This window comes from Carassius auratus, unplaced genomic scaffold, assembly GCF_003368295.1.
Source record: "Carassius auratus strain Wakin unplaced genomic scaffold, ASM336829v1 scaf_tig00040307, whole genome shotgun sequence".
NCBI lineage: Eukaryota > Metazoa > Chordata > Actinopteri > Cypriniformes > Cyprinidae > Carassius > Carassius auratus.
Genome location: NW_020526583.1, coordinates 1 through 27,869, shown reverse-complemented (window position 1 = coordinate 27,869; position 27,869 = coordinate 1). Strand labels below are relative to the sequence as shown.

Genomic DNA, 27,869 nt, shown 5'->3' with positions numbered 1-27,869 from the left:
TCGGGATTTGAACCCGGACCTCTCGCACCCAAAGCGAGAATCATACCCCTAGACCAACGAGCCTTCCTGTGCTGGGCTGAGAAAAAAGAGCTACTGCAGCATCAATAAAAGAAGGAACATGAACTAACGTGGAAGCAATCAAAGACCTCGAGACAGTGTTAAAGGCTAACGAACGCAAGTTGGCCTCTTAACTGACCTAAAAATGTGGCTGTATCTAACATGTAGAGGGATGTTAGGGAGGACAGCTGAAACTGTCAGATGTCACTTAGACCAGCGGTTCTCAATTCCAGTCCTCGAGCCCCCTGCTCTTCAGATTTTGTATGTTTCTCGTATAGCTTCAGACATTTGTTCCATTCAAACGTAAGTGCCCTGAGAAGTGGACATCACATGACATCCCTCCGTGATTCAAGTTCAGAGCGTATGTGTACGTTCAGTTTCAAAGTGACTAACACAGAGGTGTACAGAGGTATACAGAGGTATATGATGTCACACTTGTCCATGTGTGAAGACGTTGCGCAGCGCAAATCGGTGAACCAATGTTCCAAAGTGAAGTAAACTTCGACGGATTTCCCCTGCTCAGGGAGTGGGGAGCAATGAACACTGTGTAGGGACCATGTCAATCGCAAGGAGCTCACTTCTAATGAGCTGATTATCCAAATCAGGTGTGCTAACAAAGAGAGACATGCAAAATATGCAGACCTTTGGGGAGCGAGGACTGGAATGGAGAACCGCTTCCTTATTCTTTAAGTCAGTGTGAGAAAAGAGGTGAGAAGTTGTCTGCGTGACCCAAGTGATGCAAGGTGGTCTGCATAATACAAGAATCCGCACATGCATACTGGCGTAACAAGACCGAGAAGGTCCTTTAACACAAAAGCTAAATCTCTTTGTTAATTCGACAACACAATCGCGGCCAGTGCAAAGGTGCAAGCCCAGAGGAGGGACGGCCTCTTTGCATCAAGCCGGTCATTCGCAGCTATGCTCGTCATTCTTGAAAGGCCAGGGGAATTCGCTCAAATGGTAGAGCGCTCGCTTAGCATGCGAGAGGTAGCGGGATCGATGCCCGCATTCTCCAAGTTGGCTCCTGCCCTTTTACTCACACATCCCTAAATCAGTGGTTTCAATCCTGTCCTGGAGGAATCCCTGCCCTGCACATTTTGCATTCCCCTCATCTAACACACCAGTTTCAAATCATCAGCTCATTAATAGAGACTGCAAGACCTGATTTGGGTGTGTCTAATAAGGGAGACATACGAAATGTTCAGGGCAGGGTTGCCTCCAGGAAAGGTTTGAAAACCATTGCCCTAAAGAGACTGACTGAGCACTGACGCAATGCTGCGACACTCCCACGTTAGCCTTTTTTGGGGCTCACAGCTGCCAAAAAGTATTTCAGACATGGTCCTGTGCAAATTGGTTGCAAAACATTGCCATTTTACACACAGTTCCCTAAAGCAGTGGTTTTCAAACCTGTCCTGGAGGCACCCCTGCCCTACACATTTTGAATGTTTCCCTCATCTATCACACCTGTTTCAAATCATCAACTCATTGATAGAGACCGCAAGACCTTATTTGGGTGTGTCTAATAAGGCAGACAATCAAACTGTGCAGGGCAGGGGTGCCTCCAGGACAGGTTTGAGAACCAGTGCCCTAAAGAGACCGACTGGGCATCGATGCAATGCTGCCACAGTCTCTACGTTAGTTAATTTTTTTGGACTCAAAGCTGCCAAAAAGTATTTCAGACATGGTCCTGCGCAAATTGGTTGCAAAAAGTGGTCCCACAGCGATTTGAACTCGGATCACTGGATTCAGAGTGCTAACCATTACACCATGAAACCTTACCTGGAGCAGCCGTTGCTCACAGGGCCACAAAGACTGTCACCAGTGCCAACCTAGTGCTGTTTTTATCTTTTCCTGCGGCAAGAAAGCACACAGGTTCCACCGAGATTCGGACTCAGATCGCTGGATTCAAAGCCCAGAGTGCTGACCATTACACCATGGAACCGAAACTGCTTGTTTGGTGGCCAACTGGGAAACAGATAGCTCCGTGGCAGTGGGGAAGCAGTTATACAGAGAAGATGGAACCCAGTGATTTTTGGTCACTGGCCCGCCTCAAAAAACGGAAAAGAGTGGGAGATTTTGCCAAAACCCGGGATCGAACCAGGGACCTTTAGATCTTCAGTCTAACGCTCTCCCAACTGAGCTAAAGCTGGGGAACAATTGTCTGTATAAGAAGGGGGGGAAGAGGGGAGAGAGAGGAAGAGAAGCGCGAGAAATTCAGGAAATCGTAGGTTCGAATCCACGCTGTCACATAAAGTTATGCGTGTATTTGTTAAAAATCGTAAATCGATTGTTTCGTGTCCAAGTTTGATTTTAAAAGTAATGTATTTGAATTTAATTATTGTTTCATTTCTAAGATTGATTTTGACAGTAATGTTTTTGATTTAATAATTCTTTCGTTTCTAAGATTGATTTTTATTTTATTCTCATTATCATTATCATTAGTCAAAGTGCATTTATTAAGGCAATCATTTCCTGTGGCAGTAGGGACAAAATAACCTCCTTATTACGGCATTCACACTTTATTGTATCATATTACTTACTGCAAAGCTACACGTGACACTGAATTTAACTGTAAACTGAATGTCATTACATTCAATAAAACAAATAAATACAACACACCAGTCAAAGAGAAATATATTTATTAACTATATACATATTTAAAAAAATGTAGGAAAAGTACTAAATTCAATATAAAATTAAGAATTTTAAGTGCACACGCTATATAAAATAAGTACAAAAAAATATATAAATATATACATCAAAATCTACACATTTTGGTATTTTACTTTATACTGCTTCCTCTACACATAAACCTTTCTATAATAATAATAATAATAATAGTTTAACTTTATTTAATATGTATATATATTCCATATGTATTATAGTGTATTCACATACATACCCACATGTTTATAATAATAATAATAATAATAATAATAATACAAGATAAAAAAAAGTGCACAGTATAACTCTTTAACATTAAATATGGCTGGAAGATAAAAAACAGAACAGATCCAACCAAGAGAACAAAATGAATGTATCACACATAAATAAATGAGTTATCTTCTCATAATCTGTAACCACTGCTCCTTTGTAATTGTTTCTTTATTAGGGCAATATATTTTGCCTTTGTACTGGCTATGGCCAGTTTCTTGAGTACGAAATTGGCCACACTTTCTGCACGAATTTGCTTTTACAGTGCGATTGTACGATCGTTTGGTTGGAGTGGCTGTGTCATTTGCAGGTGGCTCAGAGGAAATTGCTCCAGGGTTAATGGTGGAAAATGGGGCTGGGCAGGGCACCAGAAACATCTGAGACACAACAGGGGCAGTGGGTGTGTCAGGAACCAATGGGTGTGGTGCTGTCGGCCTGGGACAAATTGTCCTTAGCTGGCTGGACGTGGCTGAACGCTGAGGGTGTACGGCTGATGGCCAGATTGAAGTTGCTGTGGCAGATGTACAGGTAGCTGAGGGCGCAATCTTTCTAAACTTTGTCTTTGCCTGTCCAGCTGTGTCTGGTGGCATCTGGTAGGTATGCAACTGGTGGCTATATTGTGGAGGCACAACAGGCTGTACTCGTGCTGGAGGCAAAACATCCAAAGCCACTGGACGTGCCTCTGGAAGGTCCAGCCCTTGCAACAGCAAGGAGACCTCCTGACCCTTTAAACGGTTATTGTGCCATGTCGTAAGGGTCCTCTGATTTACCTCAACTAGCTGAAGGGTTGTGTCACTCATCACCGTTCCATTGCTCAGGATTAGCTGCCGAATTTTTCTGTAATCACGAAGAATGAGATCCCATCTAGACAGACATTCTGTCCGCTGTTTCTTGGGGCTTCGGTGGATGTTACATAACCTTATGAAAATCATTTCAACAAGGCGACAGCAATTAGGCCACTGTGCTGGAGAGCCGCTAGAACCCAAAACACACCTTTTTGTGCTGTCGACACCAGGAGTGAAGACAGCTTTCTTTTTTGGGGACCTAAAACGTCCTGTAAGTAGCCTGTCTTGATGACGAGCAGCATACACCACCCTGTCTTTATCAAATTTGTCCAGGTTCTGCCACAGACCCACAATGGTCGCAACTTGTTGGTTGGTAAGTGTGAGGCTTGTCTGTGTGCGCAGCTCCACCAGACACTCTGCCAACGCATCCACCCGGTCCATTCCAGGAATGCAGTGTTCGTCAACAGCCTGGAAATATATAACTGTTGGTTAGGTATTTACATGCTGTTAAGTAAGTTTACTGCTTAATGGCAGATAACTAAATGAGTGACAATTCGTATAGAAAAGGAAATTTTACCATTGCTGGGGGCACTGGTGTATCTAAAGGATCCTGGACACTGGGTACTGGTGCAGCTGAAGGAGCCCGGACTCTGAGCAGTGGTGGAGCCTGGACACTGGGCAGTGGTGGAGCCTGGACACTGAGCAGTGATGCAGCTACACTGGGCACTGGTGCAGCTGAAGGAGCCCGGACTCTGAGCAGTGGTGGAGCCTGGACACTGGGCAGTGGTGGAGTCTGGACACTGGGCAGTGGTGCAGCTACACTGGGCACTGGTGCAGCTGAAGGAGCTCGGACTCTGAGCAGTGGTGGAGCCTGGACACTGGGCAGTGGTGGAGCCTGGACACTGGGCACTGGTGCAGCTGAAGGAGCCCGGACTCTGAACAATGGTGGAGCCTGGACACTGAGCAGTGATGCAGCTACACTGGGCACTGGTGCAGTTGAAGGAGCCCGGACTCTGAGCAGTGGTGGAGCCTGGACACTGGGCAGTGGTGGAGTCTGGACACTGGGCAGTGGTGGAGTCTGGACACTGGGCAGTGGTGGAGTCTGGACACTGGGCAATGGTGGAGTCTGGACACTGGGCAGTGGTGGAGTCTGGACACTGGGCAGTGGTGGAGTCTGGACACTGGGCAATGGTGGAGTCTGGACACTGGGCAGTGGTGGAGTCTGGACAATGGGCAGTGGTGGAATTTTGACACTGGGCAGTGGTGCAGCTGTAGGAGCCTGGACACTGGGAACTGGTGCAGCTGGTAGAACTGGTGGACCTGAAAGGACTAAGTCATCTGATGCCACAAGATTTGCCACTGTGGCTTCCTCTCCAAAGAAATCAATGAAACCCTCATCCTTTTCCACTTGCTCCTCCACATCTATCTCCTCCAGCAATTGAGAGGTCCTATCAGAGGTAGGGCACATGTCCTCCAGGGGCTGACTATTCTGCCTCAACAAGTACTGTACTCCAATGAGCTCCCCTGAGGAAATATTTGTAACAGGAAACATTTTTAATGGAAATTATGCAGAAAGGTTTATTTAGAAATGCAGTAAATATTTTGTTGTCCACTTCTGTATGAACAATATATATCTAATTCAGAGGGTATCATAAAAAGACAGGATTACTCTATATTCTACTATGTATTTTATTTTCTGCCCTGAAACCTAGAACACAGAATAATGTATAAATATTCTGGTAGTATAATTTTTCTCTGATATGTCAAAATTACATTATTATTGTCCAAAAGCACTTGTAATTTTACCAAAAACATGCTACATCATGAGCTGCATTTATCAAAATATTTTTACCTGTGTATACTGCAGGTGGAGTGAAGCTAGGGACCAATTTCCTGCCATACAACTTATTGTAGTTCTCATTGACAGAGTAAACCAGCTCCCCTGTGTAAGAGCGCAGAGTTGAACCTCCATCTGCAACAGCAGCTTCAGCCCGGTCCTGATTCCAGCGTAATAAACCTTCCAGGAGATAAATCTGGAAGTTCAGGCTGTTTGCGCTGTTCCCTAGAAAAAGAAATAGAAAGCCAAATATTGCTTTGAGAAAATGCAAAACATAAAATTTAATCTGCAAATATCTTGATAAACAGGAATTAGTGGCAAAATGTGGTATATTCTGACATGACAAACCTGGAATAAATCTGTTTAGGTGGCAGTGAAATGATTCCAGGGATGTGGAGCCTCTGGCACAACGATAAGTTTTTAGAACCACCCCACCCTTGCTTGTAGTTCCAGTTTCAGTATAGAGCGGCACATTTGGAGGGTCTTGGATACAGGTGATGTGCCGCCTCTGGACATTCCAGATGTGCTGCATTCTCACACTGTCAAGTAGAGGAACACCAAGAGCATCATTCCCCTTGCCACCCATGAGCTCTCTGGTGAGCATATCAAGGAGGCGGAAAGTGGTTTCTTCTCCCGTGTTCTCCTCCTGCAGTGCTGGAGCAGCTCAGCTTTAGTTAAATGATGGTCCAGTTCTGCCTCCGACAGAGTAGGCCAGCCCTGTTGGATGAGTTGCTCCCTTTTGGCCTGTCTCAGCAGAGTGAGATCCCCTGCATCCCACTCAAAAATACAGGATGACAGCCTTGCCATAAAAGTAGGGTACAACTGGTGGGCGTCAGTGGTGCACCCTACTGCCAGACGTCGCATAAAATGCCAAATGTCTAGGCGGACGATGACATCTGGCCAGCCGCTGAACCGCCTCTTCAATTTAGTCTCTCCCACTTTCTTGCAACAATCACAGTCCACATAAATGATAGTGGGAGGATCAACACCAGCACTCCGGTATCGCTCCATGAGCCCTGCAGCCATGAGGTCTAACCCAGCCCCTTCATTCGCAGTCAGGACACTCATCAGCACCTGACCTATCTCATTGCCCACTGAGGTAAGCCACTGTGCTGTGCCTTTCGCAGGCCCGCTCAACTTCTTGGTGATCTGAAAGAAACAATAAGCATAGCAAATAATACAACATGCATCCAAATCAGTTACACTGAAAAAAATAAAGCTCTCTTGGTCTAACAATACATTATAGATAAGGGTACAGTCAATTAAGCAGCTTATCTGACCTTCTTAGTTGAATCCATTTTTAAGATTGATCCATACGTGGATGTTATGCTGGCCTTTATGTGATCGAGCCTGTTGAGAATGTCCTGACTATATACAGTGAGGAGCCATTTGTAGCTGGGTACTGAAGCAAGTGGTGGTGGCTCCTGGAAGTGCAGCGGATGCAGGCCACGATTATCAAAAAAGGCCACACACTCTGATGTGTACCGAAGCGCACGTTTCAACCACTCCTCACTGTGGTTCTCTCTCAGCTGGCCGATGATCCTCACTGGGCCATTCCCCATGCCCCTCTCACGCAGCAAGCGAAGAACCCGAATGTCACAGGCATACCTTGGAAAAAAGCATTCATTTAAGTATCTTATTATAAGGTATCTAATTATTGTAGGAAATATTTATCAGAAAGGGTAGCACATAAGTGAAAATGACTGCAAAATAATTACTTGCGTGTGAGGATGACCCTGAATTCAGATCGATGGGCCAGGTCCAACTGCTGCAGCACAGCTTGACTCCAGGACAGATAGCTGGTTCTACACCTGGTGCAGATCAGGGTCTCTGTCACCAGGTTGTAGTATCTGTCAATGTCTAACACCTGTCGTACCCTCCTGTGCAGTCCACCACCACACAGCTGTTGCCTGGCACAGGCAGGGTTAGTACACTGGAGCCGCACCTTCCACAGCTTATATGGCATCCAGAGCAAGAGACGCTGTGAAAAAAACCTATCAGGTGTTGGAGCTTGGTGGTACAACAGGGCTGGTGGTGGGGGGTGATACCACAACTGTAGGTTTTCACGCAGCTCCAGCTTTCCCTTTGCACCAACCCTAAAAAGTGCTTCTGACACCCACTTCTGGTCTTGCTGTGGCATTGTCTGTGGCCACAGAAGGGGGAGATCTTCTGGCTGAGATGAGACCTGCTGATATTATAAAAAACACTGGTTTAAATAAAAGCTAAGAGAGCATTAAATGATGAAGACATGTATATATTTTGAATGAGATCTTACTGGGCTCCTCACAACAGTATTCTCAGAAACAGTTGATGGCGTTGCTGTTTTTTTGATGCGTTGTGAACTCTGAGGTGGAGGAAGGAAGAAGGAAGAGGAGGACTGGATGACGGGCTGATGAGGTTTGGGGGATGGAGGAGGATGAGGATCAGAGGGTGGACATGAAACTGTAGCTGAACTGGAGTGCTCTAACATCTGTGGAGTCAAACATTATGAATAATTTATTAAGGGGATTGCCATGTTTTTAATACATTAAAATTACATAGTGATAAAGTCATGATGACATTATAAAAGTCTTGATGTCTTTTAATATTAACCTGAGAGGTTTTCCTCTGGGTGCTCAAATTAGGTTTTGCTGCTGCCACATGTGAGCCTCCAAACCTTGACTTTTCAAACTAAAAAGATTTGTCATGGTTAGTGATAACAAAACCCTAACACTATAGTTAAAGGTTGAGATGTTTCAGTATCTGCAGTGATGCATGCAATAGTGTGGTCTGCTTACCATTGACAATGTCAGTTTAGGTCTCTTTGCAGGACATGACACATCGCTGACAGAGGGTGTGCTTTGGGCCGGGGTGCTCTGTGATGCTTCCCCTGTGACTGGTGGATGAACCTGTGACACATGCATAAAGTACAAAACAGTCTTCCTAATGTGATTTTAGATATAAAGACACATTGATGTTGCAAACACATCTATCTATTTATGCAACTTGAACCAGGCTAATTGAAGTTACCTTGTGAAAGCCACAAATACATGTCTGAGCTTCCTTCAGAAGAGTGGTCTGTCCCCTCATTTGCAGAGGGCACTTTTCTATCTGTGAACATGAATTATACCTCTGACACTGGATCTCAAAACAGCAATAAGTCATCATAATTATATCAATATAACATTGTATTTACATGTAATTACTTAACCATACACATAAATAAAAATACCACAATGTATTGTCAAAAAAGTTTGTTAGTTTGCCCATGAATCTAGCTGCATAACTTACCTTCTGATACATCTCATGCCATCGTTTTTGTCGGGGAGAAGGTCTATTCCCCTGTGTAGATGGCCAAACTCCTGTTTGGGCAAAACTCTCCAGACGCGCAAGCCATTCAGCATTACTCATGCCTTTGTGAGACTTAGCTGAAGCCATGTCGTTGCCTGAAACACTACATAACACGTTACACTAACTGCCATTGTAGCCTGTAGCATTTACCCTCCTGTTGTGTTCATTTCATGATAGCTAGTTGTGTTCCTGGTCCAGAACGACCGCCATATTATAGCAGATTATAAGTTCATTATAATACACATATTATCTTACATATAACATGTTGTGATTTATTTATTTATTATTTAATGCCATGTCAGCAGCAGGGGCTATATTCATGCCAAGAGGAAACATTTCAATTGCACAATTCAGTCATATATATAATGTCAAAACAATTATATAACATTTATATATATATATATATATATATATATATATATATATATATATATATATATATATATATATATATATATATATATATGTTTGTATGTATGTGTGTATGTTTGTACAAATATAAAAAAATACATATAATAAGATTATAACAAGAATAAAAGTATAAGAACAATTACATAGAGTCTTAACAAGTTGTGATAGATCTTTCTATTATGGCTGTATGTCTCAATGACCTAGGCTCATACAACACGTTTATGAGTATAAATAAATAAATAAATATATAGCATTATGGATTAATTTGACTAAAACAAATACTCAGATTAAACATATTGTGGTCTTTCAACTGTGTCCATGTGATAAGGGCATGAACCTGAATGTATAAACTTATCCATTCACTTCTTTTGACTGGTCATAACATATGTACAAACATATAACATACGTGTAAAAGTTAAACAAAACATTAACATTTTCCAAATTTATTTTGTGTGTTCAAATGCCGCATTTGGAAAAAGCTGTGGAACCTTATTACAATTAAATAAAAAGCATTTTTTTTTTCATTGAGAAAACTTGTTAATCGGTTAAATTCGACATATTTACAGTTACGTTAGCTCCGGTCGTAATAGTATTTACACATCAGTGACAGTTGACGTTACGTAGTATCAAGCGGTAATCATAGGCTAATTTACATGGCCAATCTTGCTATTCCTAAAGAACAAAAATCCTAAACCATTTCATTCATATCAAGATATAAATAACATACATGAGCGGAATGTAAATAATTTAACGTTACCTGAGCGGAGATTACATGCAATTGGCGAGGACGTGCGTGATTGGTGTATGAGAAATAGACCTTGCCATTTCATTGGACGCGGAAAAATAGAGATCGCAACGTGATTGATTTATAAAAGATAGAAGTCGTAAGGTGATTGGTTTTTAAAAGATAGAAGTCGTAACGTGATTGGTTTTCAAAAGATAGAGGTCGTAACGTGATTGGTTTTCAAAAGATAGAGGTCATAACGTGATTGGTTTTTAAAAGATAGAAGTCGGCATACTATTGGATTAATTTTACAGACTTGTGGTTGTCAGGTACCGCCATTTCGGCCACAACAAGCTCCTGCTTAGCAAGCAGGGATTTCAGTGAGATCACCCTACTCTTTGTCACAGGAGAAGAGCAGAGCAGAGATGAGCCCCCAGACAATAAAAACAGCTGGCCAGTACGGGGATCGAACCCGCGACCTTGGCGTTATTAGCACCACGCTCTAACCATCTGAGCTAACCGGGCTCCCTTAGCCATCTGAGCTAACCGGCCTCCCTTAGCCATCTGTCTCTACCCGATTGAATAAAAAACTGCCTCAATGTTAGTGAACGCAATGAGACAACAAAGCTTCACGTTTTATCCCGACCAAGGGCTCGTCCGGGATTTGAACCCGGGACCTCTCGCACCCAAAGTGAGAATCATACCCCTAGACCAACGAGCCTTCCTGTGCTGGGCTGAGAAAAAAGAGCTACTGCAGCATCAATAAAAGAAGGAACATGAACTAACGTGGAAGCAATCAAAGACCTCGAGACAGTGTTAAAGGCTAACGAACGCAAGTTGGCCTCTTAACTGACCTAAAAATGTGGCTGTATCTAACATGTAGAGGGATGTTAGGGAGGACAGCTGAAACTGTCAGATGTCACTTAGACCAGCGGTTCTCAATTCCAGTCCTCGAGCCCCCTGCTCTTCAGATTTTGTATGTTTCTCGTATATCTTCAGACATTTGTTCCATTCAAACGTAAGTGCCCTGAGAAGTGGACATCACATGACATCCCTCCGTGATTCAAGTTCAGAGCGTATGTGTACGTTCAGTTCAAAGTGACTAACACAGAGGTGTACAGAGGTATACAGAGGTATATGATGTCACACTTGTCCATGTGTGAAGACGTTGCGCAGCGCAAATCCGTGAACCAATGTTCCAAAGTGAAGTAAACTTCGACGGATTTCCCCTGCTCAGGGAGTGGGGAGCAATGAACACTGTGTAGGGACCATGTCAATCGCAAGGAGCTCACTTCTAATGAGCTGATTATCCAAATCAGGTGTGCTAACAAAGAGAGACATGCAAAATATGCAGACCTTTGGGGAGCGAGGACTGGAATGGAGAACCGCTTCCTTATTCTTTAAGTCAGTGTGAGAAAAAGAGGTGAGAAGTTGTCTGCGTGACCCAAGTGATGCAAGGTGGTCTGCATAATACAAGAATCCGCACATGCATACTGGCGTAACAAGACCGAGAAGGTCCTTTAACACAAAAGCTAAATCTCTTTGTTAATTCGACAACACAATCGCGGCCAGTGCAAAGGTGCAAGCCCAGAGGAGGGACGGCCTCTTTGCATCAAGCCGGTCATTCGCAGCTATGCTCGTCATTCTTGAAAGGACAGGGGAATTAGCTCAAATGGTAGAGCGCTCGCTTAGCATGCGAGAGGTAGCGGGATCGATGCCCGCATTCTCCAAGTTGGCTCCTGCCCTTTTACTCACACATCCCTAAATCAGTGGTTTTCAATCCTGTCCTGGAGGCATCCCTGCCCTGCACATTTTGCATTTCCCCTCATCTAACACACCAGTTTCAAATCATCAGCTCATTAATAGAGACTGCAAGACCTGATTTGGGTGTGTCTAATAAGGGAGACATACGGAATGTTCAGGACAGGGTTGCCTCCAGGAAAGGTTTGAAAACCATTGCCCTAAAGAGACCGACTGAGCACTGACGCAATGCTGCGACACTCCCACGTTAGCTTTTTTTGGGGCTCACAGCTGCCAAAAAGTATTTCAGACATGGTCCTGTGCAAATTGGTTGCAAAACATTGCCATTTTACACACAGTTCCCTAAAGCAGTGGTTTTCAAACCTGTCCTGGAGGCACCCCTGCCCTACACATTTTGAATGTTTCCCTCATCTATCACACCTGTTTCAAATCATCAACTCATTGATAGAGACCGCAATACCTTATTTGGGTGTGTCTAATAAGGCAGACAATCAAACTGTGCAGGGCAGGGGTGCCTCCAGGACAGGTTTGAGAACCAGTGCCCTAAAGAGACCGACTGGGCATCGATGCAATGCTGCCACAGTCTCTACGTTAGTTAATTTTTTTGGACTCAAAGCTGCCAAAAAGTATTTCAGACATGGTCCTGCGCAAATTGGTTGCAAAAAGTGGTCCCACCGCGATTTGAACTCGGATCACTGGATTCAGAGTGCTAACCATTACACCATGAAACCTTACCTGGAGCAGCCGTTGCTCACAGGGCCACAAAGACTGTCACCAGTGCCAACCTAGTGCTGTTTTTATCTTTTCCTGCGGCAAGAAAGCACACAGGTTCCACCGAGATTTGAACTCAGATCGCTGGATTCTAAGCCCAGAGTGCTGACCATTACACCATGGAACCGAAACTGCTTGTATGGTGGCCAACTGGGAAACAGATAGCTCCGTGGCAGTGGGGAAGCAGTTATACAGAGAAGTTGGAACCCAGTGATTTTTGGTCACTGGCCCGCCTCAAAAAACGGAAAAGAGTGGGAGATTTTGCCGAAACGCGGGATCGAACCAGGGACCTTTAGATCTTCAGTCTAACGCTCTCCCAACTGAGCTATTTCGGCCACAACAAGCTCCTGCTTAGCAAGCAGGGATTTCAGTGAGATCACCCTACTCTTTGTCACAGGAGAAGAGCAGAGCAGAGATGAGCCACCAGACAATAAAAACAGCTGGCCAGTACGGGGATCGAACCCGCGACCTTGGCGTTATTAGCACCACGCTCTAACCATCTGAGCTAACCGGGCTCCCTTAGCCATCTGAGCTAACCGGCCTCCCTTAGCCATCTGTCTCTACCCGATTGAATAAAAAACTGCCTCAATGTTAGTGAACGCAATGAGACAACAAAGCTTCACGTTTTATCCCGACCAAGGGCTCGTCCGGGATTTGAACCCGGGACCTCTCGCACCCAAAGCGAGAATCATATCCCTAGACCAACGAGCCTTCCTGTGCTGGGCTGAGAAAAAAGAGCTACTGCAGCATCAATAAAAGAAGGAACATGAACTAACGTGGAAGCAATCAAAGACCTCGAGACAGTGTTAAAGGCTAACGAACGCAAGTTGGCCTCTTAACTGACCTAAAAATGTGGCTGTATCTAACATGTAGAGGGATGTTAGGGAGGACAGCTGAAACTGTCAGATGTCACTTAGACCAGCGGTTCTCAATTCCAGTCCTCGAGCCCCCTGCTCTTCAGATTTTGTATGTTTCTCGTATATCTTCAGACATTTGTTCCATTCAAACGTAAGTGCCCTGAGAAGTGGACATCACATGACATCCCTCCGTGATTCAAGTTCAGAGCGTATGTGTACGTTCAGTTCAAAGTGACTAACACAGAGGTGTACAGAGGTATACAGAGGTATATGATGTTACACTTGTCCATGTGTGAAGACGTTGCGCAGCGCAAATCCGTGAACCAATGTTCCAAAGTGAAGTAAACTTCGACGGATTTCCCCTGCTCAGGGAGTGGGGAGCAATGAACACTGTGTAGGGACCATGTCAATCGCAAGGAGCTCACTTCTAATGAGCTGATTATCCAAATCAGGTGTGCTAACAAAGAGAGACATGCAAAATATGCAGACCTTTGGGGAGCGAGGACTGGAATGGAGAACCGCTTCCTTATTCTTTAAGTCAGTGTGAGAAAAAGAGGTGAGAAGTTGTCTGCGTGACCCAAGTGATGCAAGGTGGTCTGCATAATACAAGAATCCGCACATGCATACTGGTGTAACAAGACCGAGAAGGTCCTTTAACACAAAAGCTAAATCTCTTTGTTAATTCGACAACACAATCGCGGCCAGTGCAAAGGTGCAAGCCCAGAGGAGGGACGGCCTCTTTGCATCAAGCCGGTCATTCGCAGCTATGCTCGTCATTCTTGAAAGGCCAGGGGAATTAGCTCAAATGGTAGAGCGCTCGCTTAGCATGTGAGAGGTAGCGGGATCGATGCCCGCATTCTCCAATTTGGCTCCTGCCCTTTTACTCACACATCCCTAAATCAGTGGTTTTCAGTCCTGTCCTGGAGGCATCCCTGCCCTGCACATTTTGCATTTCCCCTCATCTAACACACCAGTTTCAAATCATCAGCTCATTAATAGAGACTGCAAGACCTGATTTGGGTGTGTCTAATAAGGGAGACATACGAAATGTTCAGGACAGGGTTGCCTCCAGGAAAGGTTTGAAAACCATTGCCCTAAAGAGACCGACTGAGCACTGACGCAATGCTGCGACACTCCCACGTTAGCTTTTTTTGGGGCTCACAGCTGCCAAAAAGTATTTCAGACATGGTCCTGTGCAAATTGGTTGCAAAACATTGCCATTTTACACACAGTTCCCTAAAGCAGTGGTTTTCAAACCTGTCCTGGAGGCACCCCTGCCCTACACATTTTGAATGTTTCCCTCATCTATCACACCTGTTTCAAATCATCAACTCATTGATAGAGACCGCAATACCTTATTTGGGTGTGTCTAATAAGGCAGACAATCAAACTGTGCAGGGCAGGGGTGCCTCCAGGACAGGTTTGAGAACCAGTGCCCTAAAGAGACCGACTGGGCATCGATGCAATGCTGCCACAGTCTCTACGTTAGTTAATTTTTTTGGACTCAAAGCTGCCAAAAAGTATTTCAGACATGGTCCTGCGCAAATTGGTTGCAAAAAGTGGTCCCACCGCGATTTGAACTCGGATCACTGGATTCAGAGTGCTAACCAATACACCATGAAACCTTACCTGGAGCAGCCGTTGCTCACAGGGCCACAAAGACTGTCACCAGTGCCAACCTAGTGCTGTTTTTATCTTTTCCTGCGGCAAGAAAGCACACAGGTTCCACCGAGATTCGAACTCAGATCGCTGGATTCAAAGCCCAGAGTGCTGACCATTACACCATGGAACCGAAACTGCTTGTTTGGTGGCCAACTGGGAAACAGATAGCTCCGTGGCAGTGGGGAAGCAGTTATACAGAGAAGTTGGAACCCAGTGATTTTTGGTCACTGGCCCGCCTCAAAAAACGGAAAAGAGTGGGAGATTTTGCCGAAACCCGGGATCGAACCAGGGACCTTTAGATCTTCAGTCTAACGCTCTCCCAACTGAGCTATTTCGGCCACAACAAGCTCTTGCTTAGCAAGCAGGGATTTCAGTGAGATCACCCTACTCTTTGTCACAGGAGAAGAGCAGAGCAGAGATGAGCCCCCAGACAATATAAACAGCTGGCCAGTATGGGGATCGAACCCGCGACCTTGGCGTTATTAGCACCACGCTCTAACCATCTGAGCTAACCGGCCTCCCTTAGCCATCTGTCTCTACCCGATTGAATAAAAAACTGCCTCAATGTTAGTGAACGCAATGAGACAACAAAGCTTCACGTTTTATCCCAACCAAGGGCTCGTCCGGGATTTGAACCCGGGACCTCTCGCACCCAAAGCGAGAATCATACCCCTAGACCAACGAGCCTTCCTGTGCTGGGCTGAGAAAAAAGAGCTACTGCAGCATCAATAAAAGAAGGAACATGAACTAACGTGGAAGCAATCAAAGACCTCGAGACAGTGTTTAAGGCTAACGAACGCAAGTTGGCCTCTTAACTGACCTAAAAATGTGGCTGTATCTAACATGTAGAGGGATGTTAGGGAGGACAGCTGAAACTGTCAGATGTCACTTAGACCAGCGGTTCTCAATTCCAGTCCTCGAGCCCCCTGCTCTTCAGATTTTGTATGTTTCTCGTATATCTTCAGACATTTGTTCCATTCAAACGTAAGTGCCCTGAGAAGTGGACATCACATGACATCCCTCCGTGATTCAAGTTCAGAGCGTATGTGTACGTTCAGTTCAAAGTGACTAACACAGAGGTGTACAGAGGTATACAGAGGTATATGATGTCACACTTGTCCATGTGTGAAGACGTTGCGCAGCGCAAATCCGTGAACCAATGTTCCAAAGTGAAGTAAACTTCGACGGATTTCCCCTGCTCAGGGAGTGGGGAGCAATGAACACTGTGTAGGGACCATGTCAATCGCAAGGAGCTCACTTCTAATGAGCTGATTATCCAAATCAGGTGTGCTAACAAAGAGAGACATGCAAAATATGCAGACCTTTGGGGAGCGAGGACTGGAATGGAGAACCGCTTCCTTATTCTTTAAGTCAGTGTGAGAAAAAGAGGTGAGAAGTTGTCTGCGTGACCCAAGTGATGCAAGGTGGTCTGCATAATACAAGAATCCGCACATGCATACTGGCGTAACAAGACCGAGAAGGTCCTTTAACACAAAAGCTAAATCTCTTTGTTAATTCGACAACACAATCGCGGCCAGTGCAAAGGTGCAAGCCCAGAGGAGGGACGGCCTCTTTGCATCAAGCCGGTCATTCGCAGCTATGCTCATCATTCTTGAAAGGCCAGGGGAATTAGCTCAAATGGTAGAGCGCTCGCTGCGCAATGGAAGGGGTCCAATCTTTGAGCCCCGCCCGCAAGCTGAAAAGACGCAGAACACGTGAAAATGCCGAAAGATTTCCCCTGCTGCAATACTCGGGGTATATTTCTCTTCGTTTTGAAGAGTTTTAATTACATGTGAGACAACTCTACCCTCCGCGGCCTGGATTCGAACCCGTGCTCTCTCGGATGAGCCGTGACGTCATATATCCTCGACGTGTATTTTTAAGCATGCAATAAACCGAGACTTTTATTTTGTTATCTATGACACAATTGATTGATTTTATATTACATAGATTTGTGTGTGTGTATTATTTAAATGTTTGTGTTTAAATAAAATTAATAAAAAACGTTTCTTCAAATACGTTTTGTGTGTGTGGATATGATTTGATTGATATGATGTAGCAGATTTTTTTTATCTAATCAAAAAAATGTTCTATTAAAATTAGTACAAACACATACTGTACATACACAGAATATAAAAAGCACAATACGAAAGAGTGGGCCCAAGTAATATATACAAAATGTTTTATTAAAATGAACACACACACATACATACACACAATATAAAAAAAAATATGAAAAGAGTGGGCCCATATAATATAAACAATATTTATATATACAGGAAAGATATTATGTACTACTTATATTAAAAAATATATATGAAAAGAGTGGGCCCATATAATATATACAAAATATACACATTATTTACAATGGAGGCGGAGTTTGTCATTTATTTTGCCTGCCGCTGTTCTGCCAACCAATCATCTAAAGTTTTTCCATTAGAGGAGCGTGAGCAAAATGTGGCATTCCCATATCGGCTATGACCAAACTCTTTAGTTTTGGGCTGCCCACATTTGCTGCATGTGTTAAAAGTAACCCCTCGCACATACTTCCTCTTATGGACTCCGCTTTCCGTCTCCAGGGCCCGCCGGCGCCTGTTCCTCTGGGTGTAACGGGACACAGGAGCAGCAGGCACTGGAGCAGGCACTGGAGCAGGCACTGGAGCAGGGGCTGGAGCAGGCACTGGAGCAGGCACTTGAGCAGACACTGGAGCAGGCACTGGAGCAGGCACTGGAGCAGACACTGGAGCAGGCACTGGAGCAGACACTGGAGCAGGCACTGGAGCAGGCACTGGAGCAGACACTGGAGCAGGCACTGGAGCAGGCACTGGAGCAGACACTGGAGCAGGCACTGGAGCAGGCACTTGAGCAGGCACTGGAGCAGGCACTGGAGCAGACACTGGAGCAGGCACTGGAGCAGGCACTGGAGCAGGCGGAGCTGGGCCTGGACCGGATGTCAAAGCACCAGCAGATGGAATCACTATTGACACAGTCATGTCTGGGTTAAAAACTAGTGTGCCTAACAGTGACCCAGGTGCTGAAATGGGCTGCACAACTCCTGCTGCTGTGGGGACGGGTGCGATAGGGCACTCCCTTTTGGCAGCAGCGGGCCGGCGACCCGGTCGCAGAATTGGAGCCTGTCCTTCTCGATTTGGCGGAAGGATAAATTGATGTTTTGGGCCTGATGTTGATGGCACGTCATCCAATTTTTCCCTCGGCAGAGGAAGCTGCACATCAGCCACATCTATTGGGTCAGATGGAGTCAGTCCCTGGACGAGGACACTCAATTCCTGATTCTTCTGCTGCCGTTGAAACCTGAAAGTAAATTACTTGTAAAATATATATATATATATATATATATATATATATATATATATATATATATATATATATGTGTGTGTGTGTGTGTGTGTGTGTGTGTGTGTGTGTACAGAAGTATTCAGTTCACTGGAACCAAATAATGTGCCTTGCTTACCACTGAATGAGTGTCCTCTGGTTCAGCTCAAACAGTTGTATCATTGTTTCATCCATCAGCCTTTGATTGTTAAGCACCAGCTCTCGGATGTGGTGGTAATCCGAAAGGATTTTAGACCACCTGGGGGTGGAAACTCCAGCCTTCTTGGTCGGTGACTTGTGTAAAGCACACAGCTTCATACAAATGGCCTCAACCAAGCGGCTGGTGCTGGGCCACTGTGCTGGACCCCCAGGATGTCCAATTAGACACCGTTTCACACTCTCCACACCCGGTGTGACTCCGGACCGCTTCGGTGCCTTAAAGCGCCCATGTGTCAGCTGAGGCTGATGTCGAGGCTGATAGTTGACCCGCTGTTTATCAACATCAGGGAGAGCGGTCCACAGCTGGATGGCCTCTGTAACCTGCAGGTCGGTGAGGTAAGGAGCCTCACGAAGACCCACCAGGAAACCAGCCAGATCCTGGACCTTGTCCCACCCAGCGATGCCATCAGGTCCAATGACTGCTCCCTAGTAAATGCAGATTAGTGTTAATATACACTTCCAGTCAAAAGCCTTTGAACAGAAATATTTTTGACATTTTTTAAAGAATTCTGCTCAACAAGCCTGCATTTATTTTATTCAAAATACAGCAAAAGCCATTATATTGTGAAATAATTTTACTATTTAAAATAAAAATGCTTTCTATTTGAATATAGTTTAAAGTGTAATTTATTCCTGTGATGCACAGCTGTATTTTCAGCATCATTCCTCCAGTCTTCAGTGTCACATGATCTTCAGAAATTTGTTGTTCTAGAAACCTTTTTTTTATTGATATTATTATCAATATTTAAAACAGTTGTGTACATTTTGTTCAAGATTCTTTGATGAATAGAAGGATCCAAGATAAGAATTTATCTGTAATAAAAAGCTTTTTTAATATTATACACTATACCCTTCAAAAGTGTGGAGTCAGAACATTTAAATCATTATATATTTATTATTAAATTATAGAAATTAATACTTTTATTTAGCAAGGACGCATTAAATTGATGATAAAGACATTTATAATCTTACAATATACACTGAACTTTCTATTCATCAAAGAAACCTAAACAAAAATCTCTAGAAGCTATTTTTAACCTTATAATAATAATAATAAAGTAAAAAAAAAAAAAAAAAAAAACTTGCTTGTAGTGTATGTGGAATAAAACGAGACTGAAACGAAATAAAGCCCTTAGAGTGTCGTACCTGAGCCTCGCCGGAGACACTGCTTCCAGTGTCAGATGTCTGTGACAGCACTGAAGAGGCAGGGGCGAGATGCTGTCCCTCTCCTCCAGATGATGTGGACGACTCAGCCAGTGATGCTGGGGACTGAGGCAGAGGCAAAGATGAGGGGGTGTTTCTGAGGCAGGGGTCATCCTCATACAGCACTGGAACTGTGATGTCCTCCATGCTCTCTTCCTCAAACCCCTCATCTAGCAGGTCCTGATCATCAACCTCCTCCACCAACCGGTCTTCCTCCTCTGGGTTCTGGAGCACTGGAGTCAGTGTTTTGCCAGTCTGGCTGTAAAGGTACTCGATTCCCAGCAATTCACCTACAATAATAAAATAATAAAAAAAGTGTTCTTAATAATTGATCAAGTACATTGGAGGCTCTAATACTCTATTGCAAAAGAAATAATTAAATGTCTTACCTGTATATGCTCCAGGAGGGCGATAGCGCTCATCCCAGGGCTTCCCAAAGACTGTTCGGCTAAGCCGGTCCACAGCCTCGCTCATGGCACTGCCATATGTCCGAATGGAGGACGCCCGTTTTATGGCGTCTTCCATTCGGTCATCATTCCAACGCATCAAGCCCTCAAGGAGATAGGCCTGAAAATGCGCATCGCTGGCACTGGTTCCTAAAAGTTAAATAATATAAAAAAAATATATAAAAAAGGGTTTTATATGTCACATATGTACAATATATGTACTACACATAAGGTGCTCTGAAGTAATTTGTATACTACATTTAATAGAGTTTTGTAACTATATTAAAAATGATTGTCACTTAGTCATGTGTTACTAGTGACTTGTTAGTAAAGACAGCTTTGTCAATGCTTATGACATTAAAAAGTATAATGTAGAGTGTGACATTTATTAATGCAGCATTACTTTAAAGTGATGGAAGCAGTTACAGTGCTTATATTTTCTACAGAAAAATGAATAATCCATATGCATGTAATACCTGGAATAAAACAGTTCAGGTGGAGGTGGAATGACTCCAAGGAGGTAGAGCCACGAGCACACCTGTAGCAGCACAGCTCCACGCCGCCTTTCTTCAGTGTCCCTGTCTTCATGTACAGCGGAAAGTCCTCTGGGTCTTGGATACACTGGACGTGCTTGCGCTGTTCCTTCCATATCTGCTGGATCCGTTCGTGGTCCAGCAGAGGAACTCCCAGGGTGTCCTTCCCATCCGCACTGTCAAACTGATCAATCAGTGACCCAATCAATCTGGTGGTCTCCTCCACCCCCCTGGTCCTCCTCCGGCAGTGCAGTGCCAACTCCCTCCGGGTAATGCGAGCACTGACCGCCTTTTCTGAGATGTGGCCAGTCTTCTTTGCCGCCAGGTCACCCTCTTTTGCGGAGCGAAGAGCAGCCACATCCTCTGGATCCCACTGAAAGATGCACGTGGACAGACGTGCCATGAAGATCCCATAGAGCGGATGAGCCTCTGTCGTGACACCTGCAGCAAATCGCCGCATGAAGTGCCAGATGTCGAGGCGCACTACAAGCTCATCCCACTCCAAAAACATGATCTTCACCCGCGATTGGCCGTACTGACTGCAGCAGTCCCTGTCCACGTACATCACTTTTGGGGCTGCCTCTCCTGCCTCTCGGTAGCGTTTCATCAGACCAGCTGCCATGGAGTCCAGTCCATGTCCCTCGGCAGCTGTCAGCACAGAGACAAGGACCTGGCCGTGTTCGTTTCTGACATTTGTGCACCAGGCAGCTGTTCCTGAAGCAGCACCGGCAAGTTTCTTTGTGACCTATTGGGAAAAATAAAAGAGTAAAAAAAATGTGCCATATCTGTGCCATATCCGTGCCATATCCATATCTGGCAAATTTCTGGATATAAACAGGGCTTTGATACCTTTTTTGTCGAATCCATCTTGAGAACACAGCCAAAGACAGATGTTAATTTGGCCTTGACCTCGTGCAGTCGCCCCAGAACATCCCTTGCATACACGGCTAACAGCCACTTAGGTTTAGGCAAAGCAGGTAAAAGTGGAGGATCAGCAAACACAGGAGGCTGCACAAGGGAGGACCTTGTGAATGGTTCACAGGCAGTCAGGTACTGCAAGACACGCTGTGTCCATGCCTCACTGTGCTGTTCCATCAGCTTCCTGTAAAGCTGAGTCACACTGTTGCCCAGTGTCCTCTCCCTCATCATCCTCAGCACCCGGTTGTCACATGAGTATCTAAGGAAACAACAGTATAATCATGCAAATTCTTTAGCTGGTAAAAAATAACCCACATAAAAGCACCTAATAATGAATGATTGTCATTATGAATTACCTGTATGTCAGCAAAGCTGGAAACTGACTGCGGTGGCCCATATCCAGCTGTCCTAGGATGTCCTTGGACCAGGCAGGATATTTCTTTTTGCAGCGTTTGCACTCCAGATACTCAGTGGCAAGGTCATACCACCCGTCGATGTCCAAGACCTTACGCACGGTACGGTAAATTCCTGCCGCAGTTAGTCTGTGCCTACCACAGTCTGGGCGAACACAGACGAGAGGAAATAACCACATCTTCAGCGGCATCCATAAGAAAAGGGGCCGACAGAAGAAGAGGTCAGGTGAGGCAGGGGGCTGAGTGTTTATTAAAGGGGGCTGAGGAGGATACCACCAAAGTTTCAGCTGGGACACTAGTTCTGGCTTGCCGGTTCGTGGGTTGGCCTTAAACAGTGTGTTCCGGATCCACTCATGCTGGAAAGGTGGAAGTTGATCTTTCCAGTGACTTGGAAGCTCAGCTGGTGGCCGGTGATGTGAAGGAGCTGGTGCCTTGGCAGTTTCCACTGATGGAGATGGAGCAGCACAGTCCTCTGAGTGAATAGTAAAAAAAACAATAAGGATGACTGTTGCATTTGATAGTAATATGCCATAAATGCAGCGCACAAATAGCCTGCAAAGCACAATTTTTGGACAAGTATTCATAATTATTATGTTATTTTTAGGAACGAGAGTGAAGAAAGTGGTACTAGTGTTAAGGAAGCACATAACCCAGCATACACTTTATTAATTTAAGGAGAATGGAATCAGTGCAGCTGACTGAGAATGAGGATCAGATGGAATGGAGGAAGGAAAATGTGGTGTGATGAATTAAGTGTAAAGCAACGAAGCCCACGGACATGAAGCATACACACAGATAGAGTAAGGAAAAACTGTTAACATTAGAACAATGAATCTCCACCATCCTGTCTGCTCAGGGGGAGATGAAGAGTGAGTGAGAAGAGCAAGCGGTGTGAAAAAGTTATCTAGTGATTATCTAACAACGGATAAGTTCGGAAACGCAAATAAATACACTGACACCTTTGGACATCCTTACGGTTTTGAAGAAGTGCACTCAAGAAAGCATCCCGCTTGAGGCATGACATGACATAATTCTGTATTGTAAACAAAAAATATTTTAAAATGTTGATTATTTTCCCCCAAGAAATAACGCTTCTCATTGTGTTTTACAAAACATTCTTGTAATATTTGCATTTGTGTCATATGCCACACCTGTATTTAGCTGTGCTTCACATTGTGATGCAGCAAATACCAGCTCCTCATCGTCATCTTCAGCAGTGGGAACGGACTTGCCTGGAGCACAAATGTTAAAACTATCATTGTGAACAATACACAGAGACAAACATATGTAAGATGGTGCTTACTTACCAGTAGCGAAAAGCTGTATCGGGGTCAAATGTTTGGCTGGGGGTTCTGCTGCTGGAGGAGGTAAAGTGGACTGCAATAATGGATCTGGAAACAGCAAGTTGACAAGTTTGCCATAATGATAAATTAATATATGAAGAAATGCTGTAGGTAAAATTCTATATTCACACTCCTACTCACAGGGTTTAGCTGGTGACGTGAGTTTTTTCGCCAGCTGTGAAGGAGACAAATTTTTGCCACGCGCCAACAGCGCTTTCACAGTTGCGGTCTTCTGTACACCAGTTTGGATAGGTGCAGGTGGAGGTGCAGTGGTTGCAGAAGCACTGGAGGTTGCAGCGTGAGGTGCAGGCTGACGTACGCTGGTGACCACAGCAGAAGCCCGTCTTTTCAGGACATATGTCTTGAAAATGGCCATGTTGGTTTTGGGCCTGGCATCTGCCTTAATGAGGTACCTGATGAGGGCTTGAGCCTCCTTGCTCTGGTCCTCATAAACATCTTTCATGGAGCGGCCCTGGAAGTCACCAAACTCCACCATCAAGCAGCCCTGGTCTCCAGTTGCCCGGGCTTCTGCCTGCATTTCCTGCTTCCTCTGATACTTTTCCACTTCTTCTGCCATCTCTCTAATTTGAGAAGTGTACTGTAGGAACAGTTGTTTATTTTGTGACAGGGGTGTTGTCTGCGCTGTCTCAGTGGAAATGCTGAGCACCAAATACACGGCATACCCCAGAGAGTTTTCCAGGAGCCATCTAAATCTCTGGCCCTGGTACTTCCCAAACTGAAGTTTGCAGTGAGCCAGTACTAAAAACTGGTCACTGGGGTCACTGGGGTCTCCACTGTTCCACCTCCACCTCCTCCTTAGGTTTGGCCCTTCCAGACTCCAAATTTTCAAGGCGCTTCGCCTCCGCCGAAGGCGCCATGAGGAGTCGGCTTGATGTTGCCGATTGCCGTTGAAAAGAGGGATATGCATACATTTTCTGAAATGAAAATCAGAAAAAGACTACTATCTTTTGCAATCTGAAAGACACCTGTATGTTAAGTGTGTAACAATAATTTAACAAGCTACGCATAAACTATATTACTGTGGTAATAAACTTGGCCATGACATAAACTGTCCTGAAGATGAGTTTTCTACAAAGGACAGGAATCCCTGACATATAAAATATGTAATGTCAGTATGAAGTCTGAAATTTCCTTTTATTTCCAATGCTTTCATCTTAAACCATGACTACACACACCAGGCTATAAAATATTACATTAAATATATAATACTTCAAAAGTGGTCATCTTACCCCAGGGTTACACCAGGTGCTTTTACCTCTTAAAATCTTTTTAAGTGTTTTTAACTTTCTGGTCTACCCAAATTAAAATGAGCACTATTCCCATATACTTTTGCTCATATGGATACATTTGGCCTTTTTTGTTTGTTTTTAGTTAAGACTCTCAATGTTTTATTTATAAAAAAGTCATTATTATATAATTTTAGAAAATATAAATGTATTTCTTGGTAAATGCATTTTTCCATATCTCCACAACAATTTGGTAACGATTTTTACAATCAAAATGTGTGTGTGTTATTATGTGTTATAACCAAATATAAATGTAAATAGTTTAATCGTTATTTTCATTCATAGGACCCAGAAACCATGACTTCTTAGACAATACACACATCATTGTTGACAGTAGCATAGCTTAATTAGCTGACGGTCGATAACTTTAACTTATCGGATCATTTATCATGTGAAAAGTTACAGGTTCACAGGTACTGAAGAAAGCATGAACTGTATGCTAGCTAGCTATACTGACACGATTCGTTTTCAAAAAATACACACTGTATATTAACCAATAATGACCAGTTTTCAATGAATGAAGTAATAGCCTTACCTTTAACAAAGATGACAATGACAACGACCGGCGATTGGTCAAAAGGAGGCCACGGGAGAGAAACGCGATTGGAGGAAAGTAAGCCCCGGAAGAGAAACTCGATTGATCAAAAGTAAGCCACAGGCAAAACGCGATTTGTCAAAAGTAAGCCACAGGCGAAACGTGATTTGTCAAAAGTAAGCCACAGGCGAAACGCGATTTGTCAAAAGTAAGCCACAAGCGAAACGCGATTTGTCAAAAGTAAGCCAACTACTGCTTTCCACCCACTGAGGCGAAGTAAGCCAAAAGTAAGCCCACATGAACCAATCGCATTTCACCTGTGGCTTACTTTTGACCAATCGCATTTCACCTGTGGCTTACTTTTGACCAATTGCGTTTCGCCTGTGGCTTACTTTTGATCAATCGCGTTTCTCTTCTGGGGCTTACTTTCCTCCAATCGCGTTTCTCTTCCGTTGCTTACTTTCCTCCAATCGCGTTTCTCTCCCGTGGCCTCCTTTTGACCAATCGCCGGTCATTGTTATTGTCATCTTTGTTAAAGGTAAGGCTGTTACTTCATTCATTGAAAACTGGTCATTATTTGTTCATATACAGTGTGTATTTTTGGAAAATGAATCGTGTCAGTATAGCTAGCTAGCATACAGTTCATGATAAATGATCAGATAAGTTAAAGTTATCGACCGTCAGCTAATTAAGCTATGCTACTGTCAACAATGATGTGTGTATTGTCTTAGAAGTCATGGTTTCTGGGCCCTTTGAATGAAAATAACGATTAAACTATTTACATTTATATTTGATAACAACACATAATAACACACACACATTTTAAATGTAAAAATCGTTACCAAATTGTTGTGGAGATATGGAAAACTGCATTTACCAAGAAATAAATTTATATTTTCTAAAATAAAGTAATAATAACTACTTTTTTTATAAATAAAACATTGAGAGTCTTAACTAAAAACAGCGAGTGACCTGTATTTTTGGGTGCTCTGCTCACAGCAGAGCTACATCGAAATGTCAAGAGCAGAATCAGTTTGACCGTCTGACAGCATGCTGCGAGAGGGCTTGCCACTGGTCATCGTCTGAATAGGCACTCTCTGCGTTTGACCACTTCGTGTTTATTTAGCCGGATGGGAAGGCAGCGCTTTCTTGTACGTGACGGGATGCAAATTCTTGAAGGCTCTCTTTAGTGACGGGTCCAAACAAAGATCTCATCTGCTCCTCTAGCCCTATCGGCGACTCGTGCACTTCGAGCCTTCTTAGTGACGGCGCAAGTTGCTGACTGCTGACTGCGTTGGTGGTATAGTGGTGAGCATAGCTGCCTTCCAAGCAGTTGACCCGGATTCGATTCCCGTCCAACGCATGTCCTTTGGCTCGGGCTGACGTCGAAGCAGAACTCCCTCTGTGACCTGTGCCTCCACCCAAAACTTTTGGATGGAATAATTTCGGATGGACCCATCATTAGCTGAAGTCGCATAACACTTGCAACACTACCCGTAGCAGGGGTCATTGTTTGGACTCTTTTTTTTTTTTTTTTTTTTTTAATTGCGCTTTAAACAAAAAGTATTGTGTCAATGCAACTGAGCAACATTTATTAGGAACACAGTGCGTCAATAAAGCTACTGACTTCCGCCTGCGTTGGTGGTATAGTGGTGAGCATAGCTGCCTTCCAAGCAGTTGACCCGGGTTCGATTCCCGGCCAACGCATGTCCTTTGGCTCGGGCTGACGTCGAAGCAGAACTCCTTCTGTGAACTGCGACTCCAACCAAACATTTTGGATGGATCATTCGGAAGACGAAAAGAACCAGCTCTCCCCGTCGGGGAATCGAACCCCGGTCTTCCGCGTGACAGGCGGAGATACTGTCCACTATACTAACGAGGAGCCGTGCATGCTGCAGTTTCCCCCCCAACTGACGGCACTGCACTGACATAACTAAACAATGCATGGCTTCTTCTGACGCAGACCCAGCCCTAGCACCGTAAAATTTCTGATGGACCCATCATTAGCTGAAGTCGCATAACACTTGGAACACTACCCGTAGCAGGGGTCATTGTTTGGACTCTTTTTTTTTTTTTTTAAATTGCGCTTTAAACAAAAAGTATCGCGTCAATGCAACTGAACAACATTAATTAGGAACACAGTGCGTCAAAAAGCAAAATGACAGTTAAAGGCATTTCGTTATTGAACTCTTTGATGACATCATTCAGCTAAGTTCAGTTTAAATAGTATCTGTGCAATAATTTGCAATCAAGTCAACGATATCGCTGTACATGAAGTGTCCCCAGCTCCGCCTGCCAGAAGCGACAGAGGGAAGAAACCAAAACTCGATCGGTGAAAGGATGGAGAAAAAACCCGGTGAGAAACCAGGCTCAGTCGGGGAGACAGTTCTCCCCTTGTCAGACGAAACCAGTAGATCAGCTCCAGGCTGCAGGAATGTCAGACTGTGCAGAAGAATCATCTGTTTCCTGTGGACTTGTCCAGGTGTCTTT

The 27,869-nt window shown here is 44.3% G+C and overlaps 1 protein-coding gene and 17 non-coding genes across 18 annotated transcripts; 4 read left to right on the top strand and 14 right to left on the bottom strand.

Annotated features, from left to right (window-relative positions):
* Nucleotides 1-999: 999 nt before the first annotated feature.
* On the top strand, nucleotides 1,000-1,072 carry trnaa-agc (transfer RNA alanine (anticodon AGC)). The gene has a single exon. It is a non-coding gene; the product is annotated as a tRNA-Ala (tRNA).
* Nucleotides 1,073-1,927: 855 nt separating this feature from the next.
* On the bottom strand, nucleotides 1,928-1,999 carry trnaq-uug (transfer RNA glutamine (anticodon UUG)). Its single transcript has one exon. It is a non-coding gene; the product is annotated as a tRNA-Gln (tRNA).
* A 135-nt stretch (nucleotides 2,000-2,134) lies between these two features.
* On the bottom strand, nucleotides 2,135-2,208 carry trnaf-gaa (transfer RNA phenylalanine (anticodon GAA)). Its single transcript has one exon. It is a non-coding gene; the product is annotated as a tRNA-Phe (tRNA).
* A 3,939-nt stretch (nucleotides 2,209-6,147) lies between these two features.
* LOC113084574 (uncharacterized) lies at nucleotides 6,148-9,257 on the bottom strand. The gene is made up of 8 exons (XM_026254906.1): nucleotides 8,884-9,257; nucleotides 8,623-8,703; nucleotides 8,391-8,501; nucleotides 8,206-8,283; nucleotides 7,889-8,083; nucleotides 7,332-7,798; nucleotides 6,894-7,221; nucleotides 6,148-6,762 (listed from the first exon to the last, which is right to left on the bottom strand). The coding sequence occupies exons 1-8, from the start codon at nucleotides 9,028-9,030 to the stop codon at nucleotides 6,148-6,150; spliced, it is 2,022 nt and encodes a 673-aa protein (XP_026110691.1). The 5' UTR covers nucleotides 9,031-9,257.
* Nucleotides 9,258-10,529: 1,272 nt separating this feature from the next.
* Nucleotides 10,530-10,603, bottom strand: trnai-aau (transfer RNA isoleucine (anticodon AAU)). The gene has a single exon. It is a non-coding gene; the product is annotated as a tRNA-Ile (tRNA).
* A 124-nt stretch (nucleotides 10,604-10,727) lies between these two features.
* trnap-ugg (transfer RNA proline (anticodon UGG)) lies at nucleotides 10,728-10,799 on the bottom strand. Its single transcript has one exon. It is a non-coding gene; the product is annotated as a tRNA-Pro (tRNA).
* A 936-nt stretch (nucleotides 10,800-11,735) lies between these two features.
* Nucleotides 11,736-11,808, top strand: trnaa-agc (transfer RNA alanine (anticodon AGC)). The gene has a single exon. It is a non-coding gene; the product is annotated as a tRNA-Ala (tRNA).
* An 857-nt stretch (nucleotides 11,809-12,665) lies between these two features.
* Nucleotides 12,666-12,737, bottom strand: trnal-uag (transfer RNA leucine (anticodon UAG)). The gene has a single exon. It is a non-coding gene; the product is annotated as a tRNA-Leu (tRNA).
* Nucleotides 12,738-12,872: 135 nt separating this feature from the next.
* On the bottom strand, nucleotides 12,873-12,945 carry trnaf-gaa (transfer RNA phenylalanine (anticodon GAA)). Its single transcript has one exon. It is a non-coding gene; the product is annotated as a tRNA-Phe (tRNA).
* A 106-nt stretch (nucleotides 12,946-13,051) lies between these two features.
* trnai-aau (transfer RNA isoleucine (anticodon AAU)) lies at nucleotides 13,052-13,125 on the bottom strand. Its single transcript has one exon. It is a non-coding gene; the product is annotated as a tRNA-Ile (tRNA).
* A 124-nt stretch (nucleotides 13,126-13,249) lies between these two features.
* trnap-ugg (transfer RNA proline (anticodon UGG)) lies at nucleotides 13,250-13,321 on the bottom strand. The gene has a single exon. It is a non-coding gene; the product is annotated as a tRNA-Pro (tRNA).
* A 936-nt stretch (nucleotides 13,322-14,257) lies between these two features.
* trnaa-agc (transfer RNA alanine (anticodon AGC)) lies at nucleotides 14,258-14,330 on the top strand. Its single transcript has one exon. It is a non-coding gene; the product is annotated as a tRNA-Ala (tRNA).
* Nucleotides 14,331-15,187: 857 nt separating this feature from the next.
* trnaq-uug (transfer RNA glutamine (anticodon UUG)) lies at nucleotides 15,188-15,259 on the bottom strand. The gene has a single exon. It is a non-coding gene; the product is annotated as a tRNA-Gln (tRNA).
* A 135-nt stretch (nucleotides 15,260-15,394) lies between these two features.
* trnaf-gaa (transfer RNA phenylalanine (anticodon GAA)) lies at nucleotides 15,395-15,467 on the bottom strand. The gene has a single exon. It is a non-coding gene; the product is annotated as a tRNA-Phe (tRNA).
* A 106-nt stretch (nucleotides 15,468-15,573) lies between these two features.
* On the bottom strand, nucleotides 15,574-15,647 carry trnai-aau (transfer RNA isoleucine (anticodon AAU)). The gene has a single exon. It is a non-coding gene; the product is annotated as a tRNA-Ile (tRNA).
* Nucleotides 15,648-15,744: 97 nt separating this feature from the next.
* Nucleotides 15,745-15,816, bottom strand: trnap-ugg (transfer RNA proline (anticodon UGG)). Its single transcript has one exon. It is a non-coding gene; the product is annotated as a tRNA-Pro (tRNA).
* Nucleotides 15,817-27,014: 11,198 nt separating this feature from the next.
* Nucleotides 27,015-27,086, top strand: trnag-ucc (transfer RNA glycine (anticodon UCC)). Its single transcript has one exon. It is a non-coding gene; the product is annotated as a tRNA-Gly (tRNA).
* Nucleotides 27,087-27,189: 103 nt separating this feature from the next.
* Nucleotides 27,190-27,261, bottom strand: trnad-guc (transfer RNA aspartic acid (anticodon GUC)). The gene has a single exon. It is a non-coding gene; the product is annotated as a tRNA-Asp (tRNA).
* Between the last annotated feature and the right edge of the window lie 608 nt (nucleotides 27,262-27,869).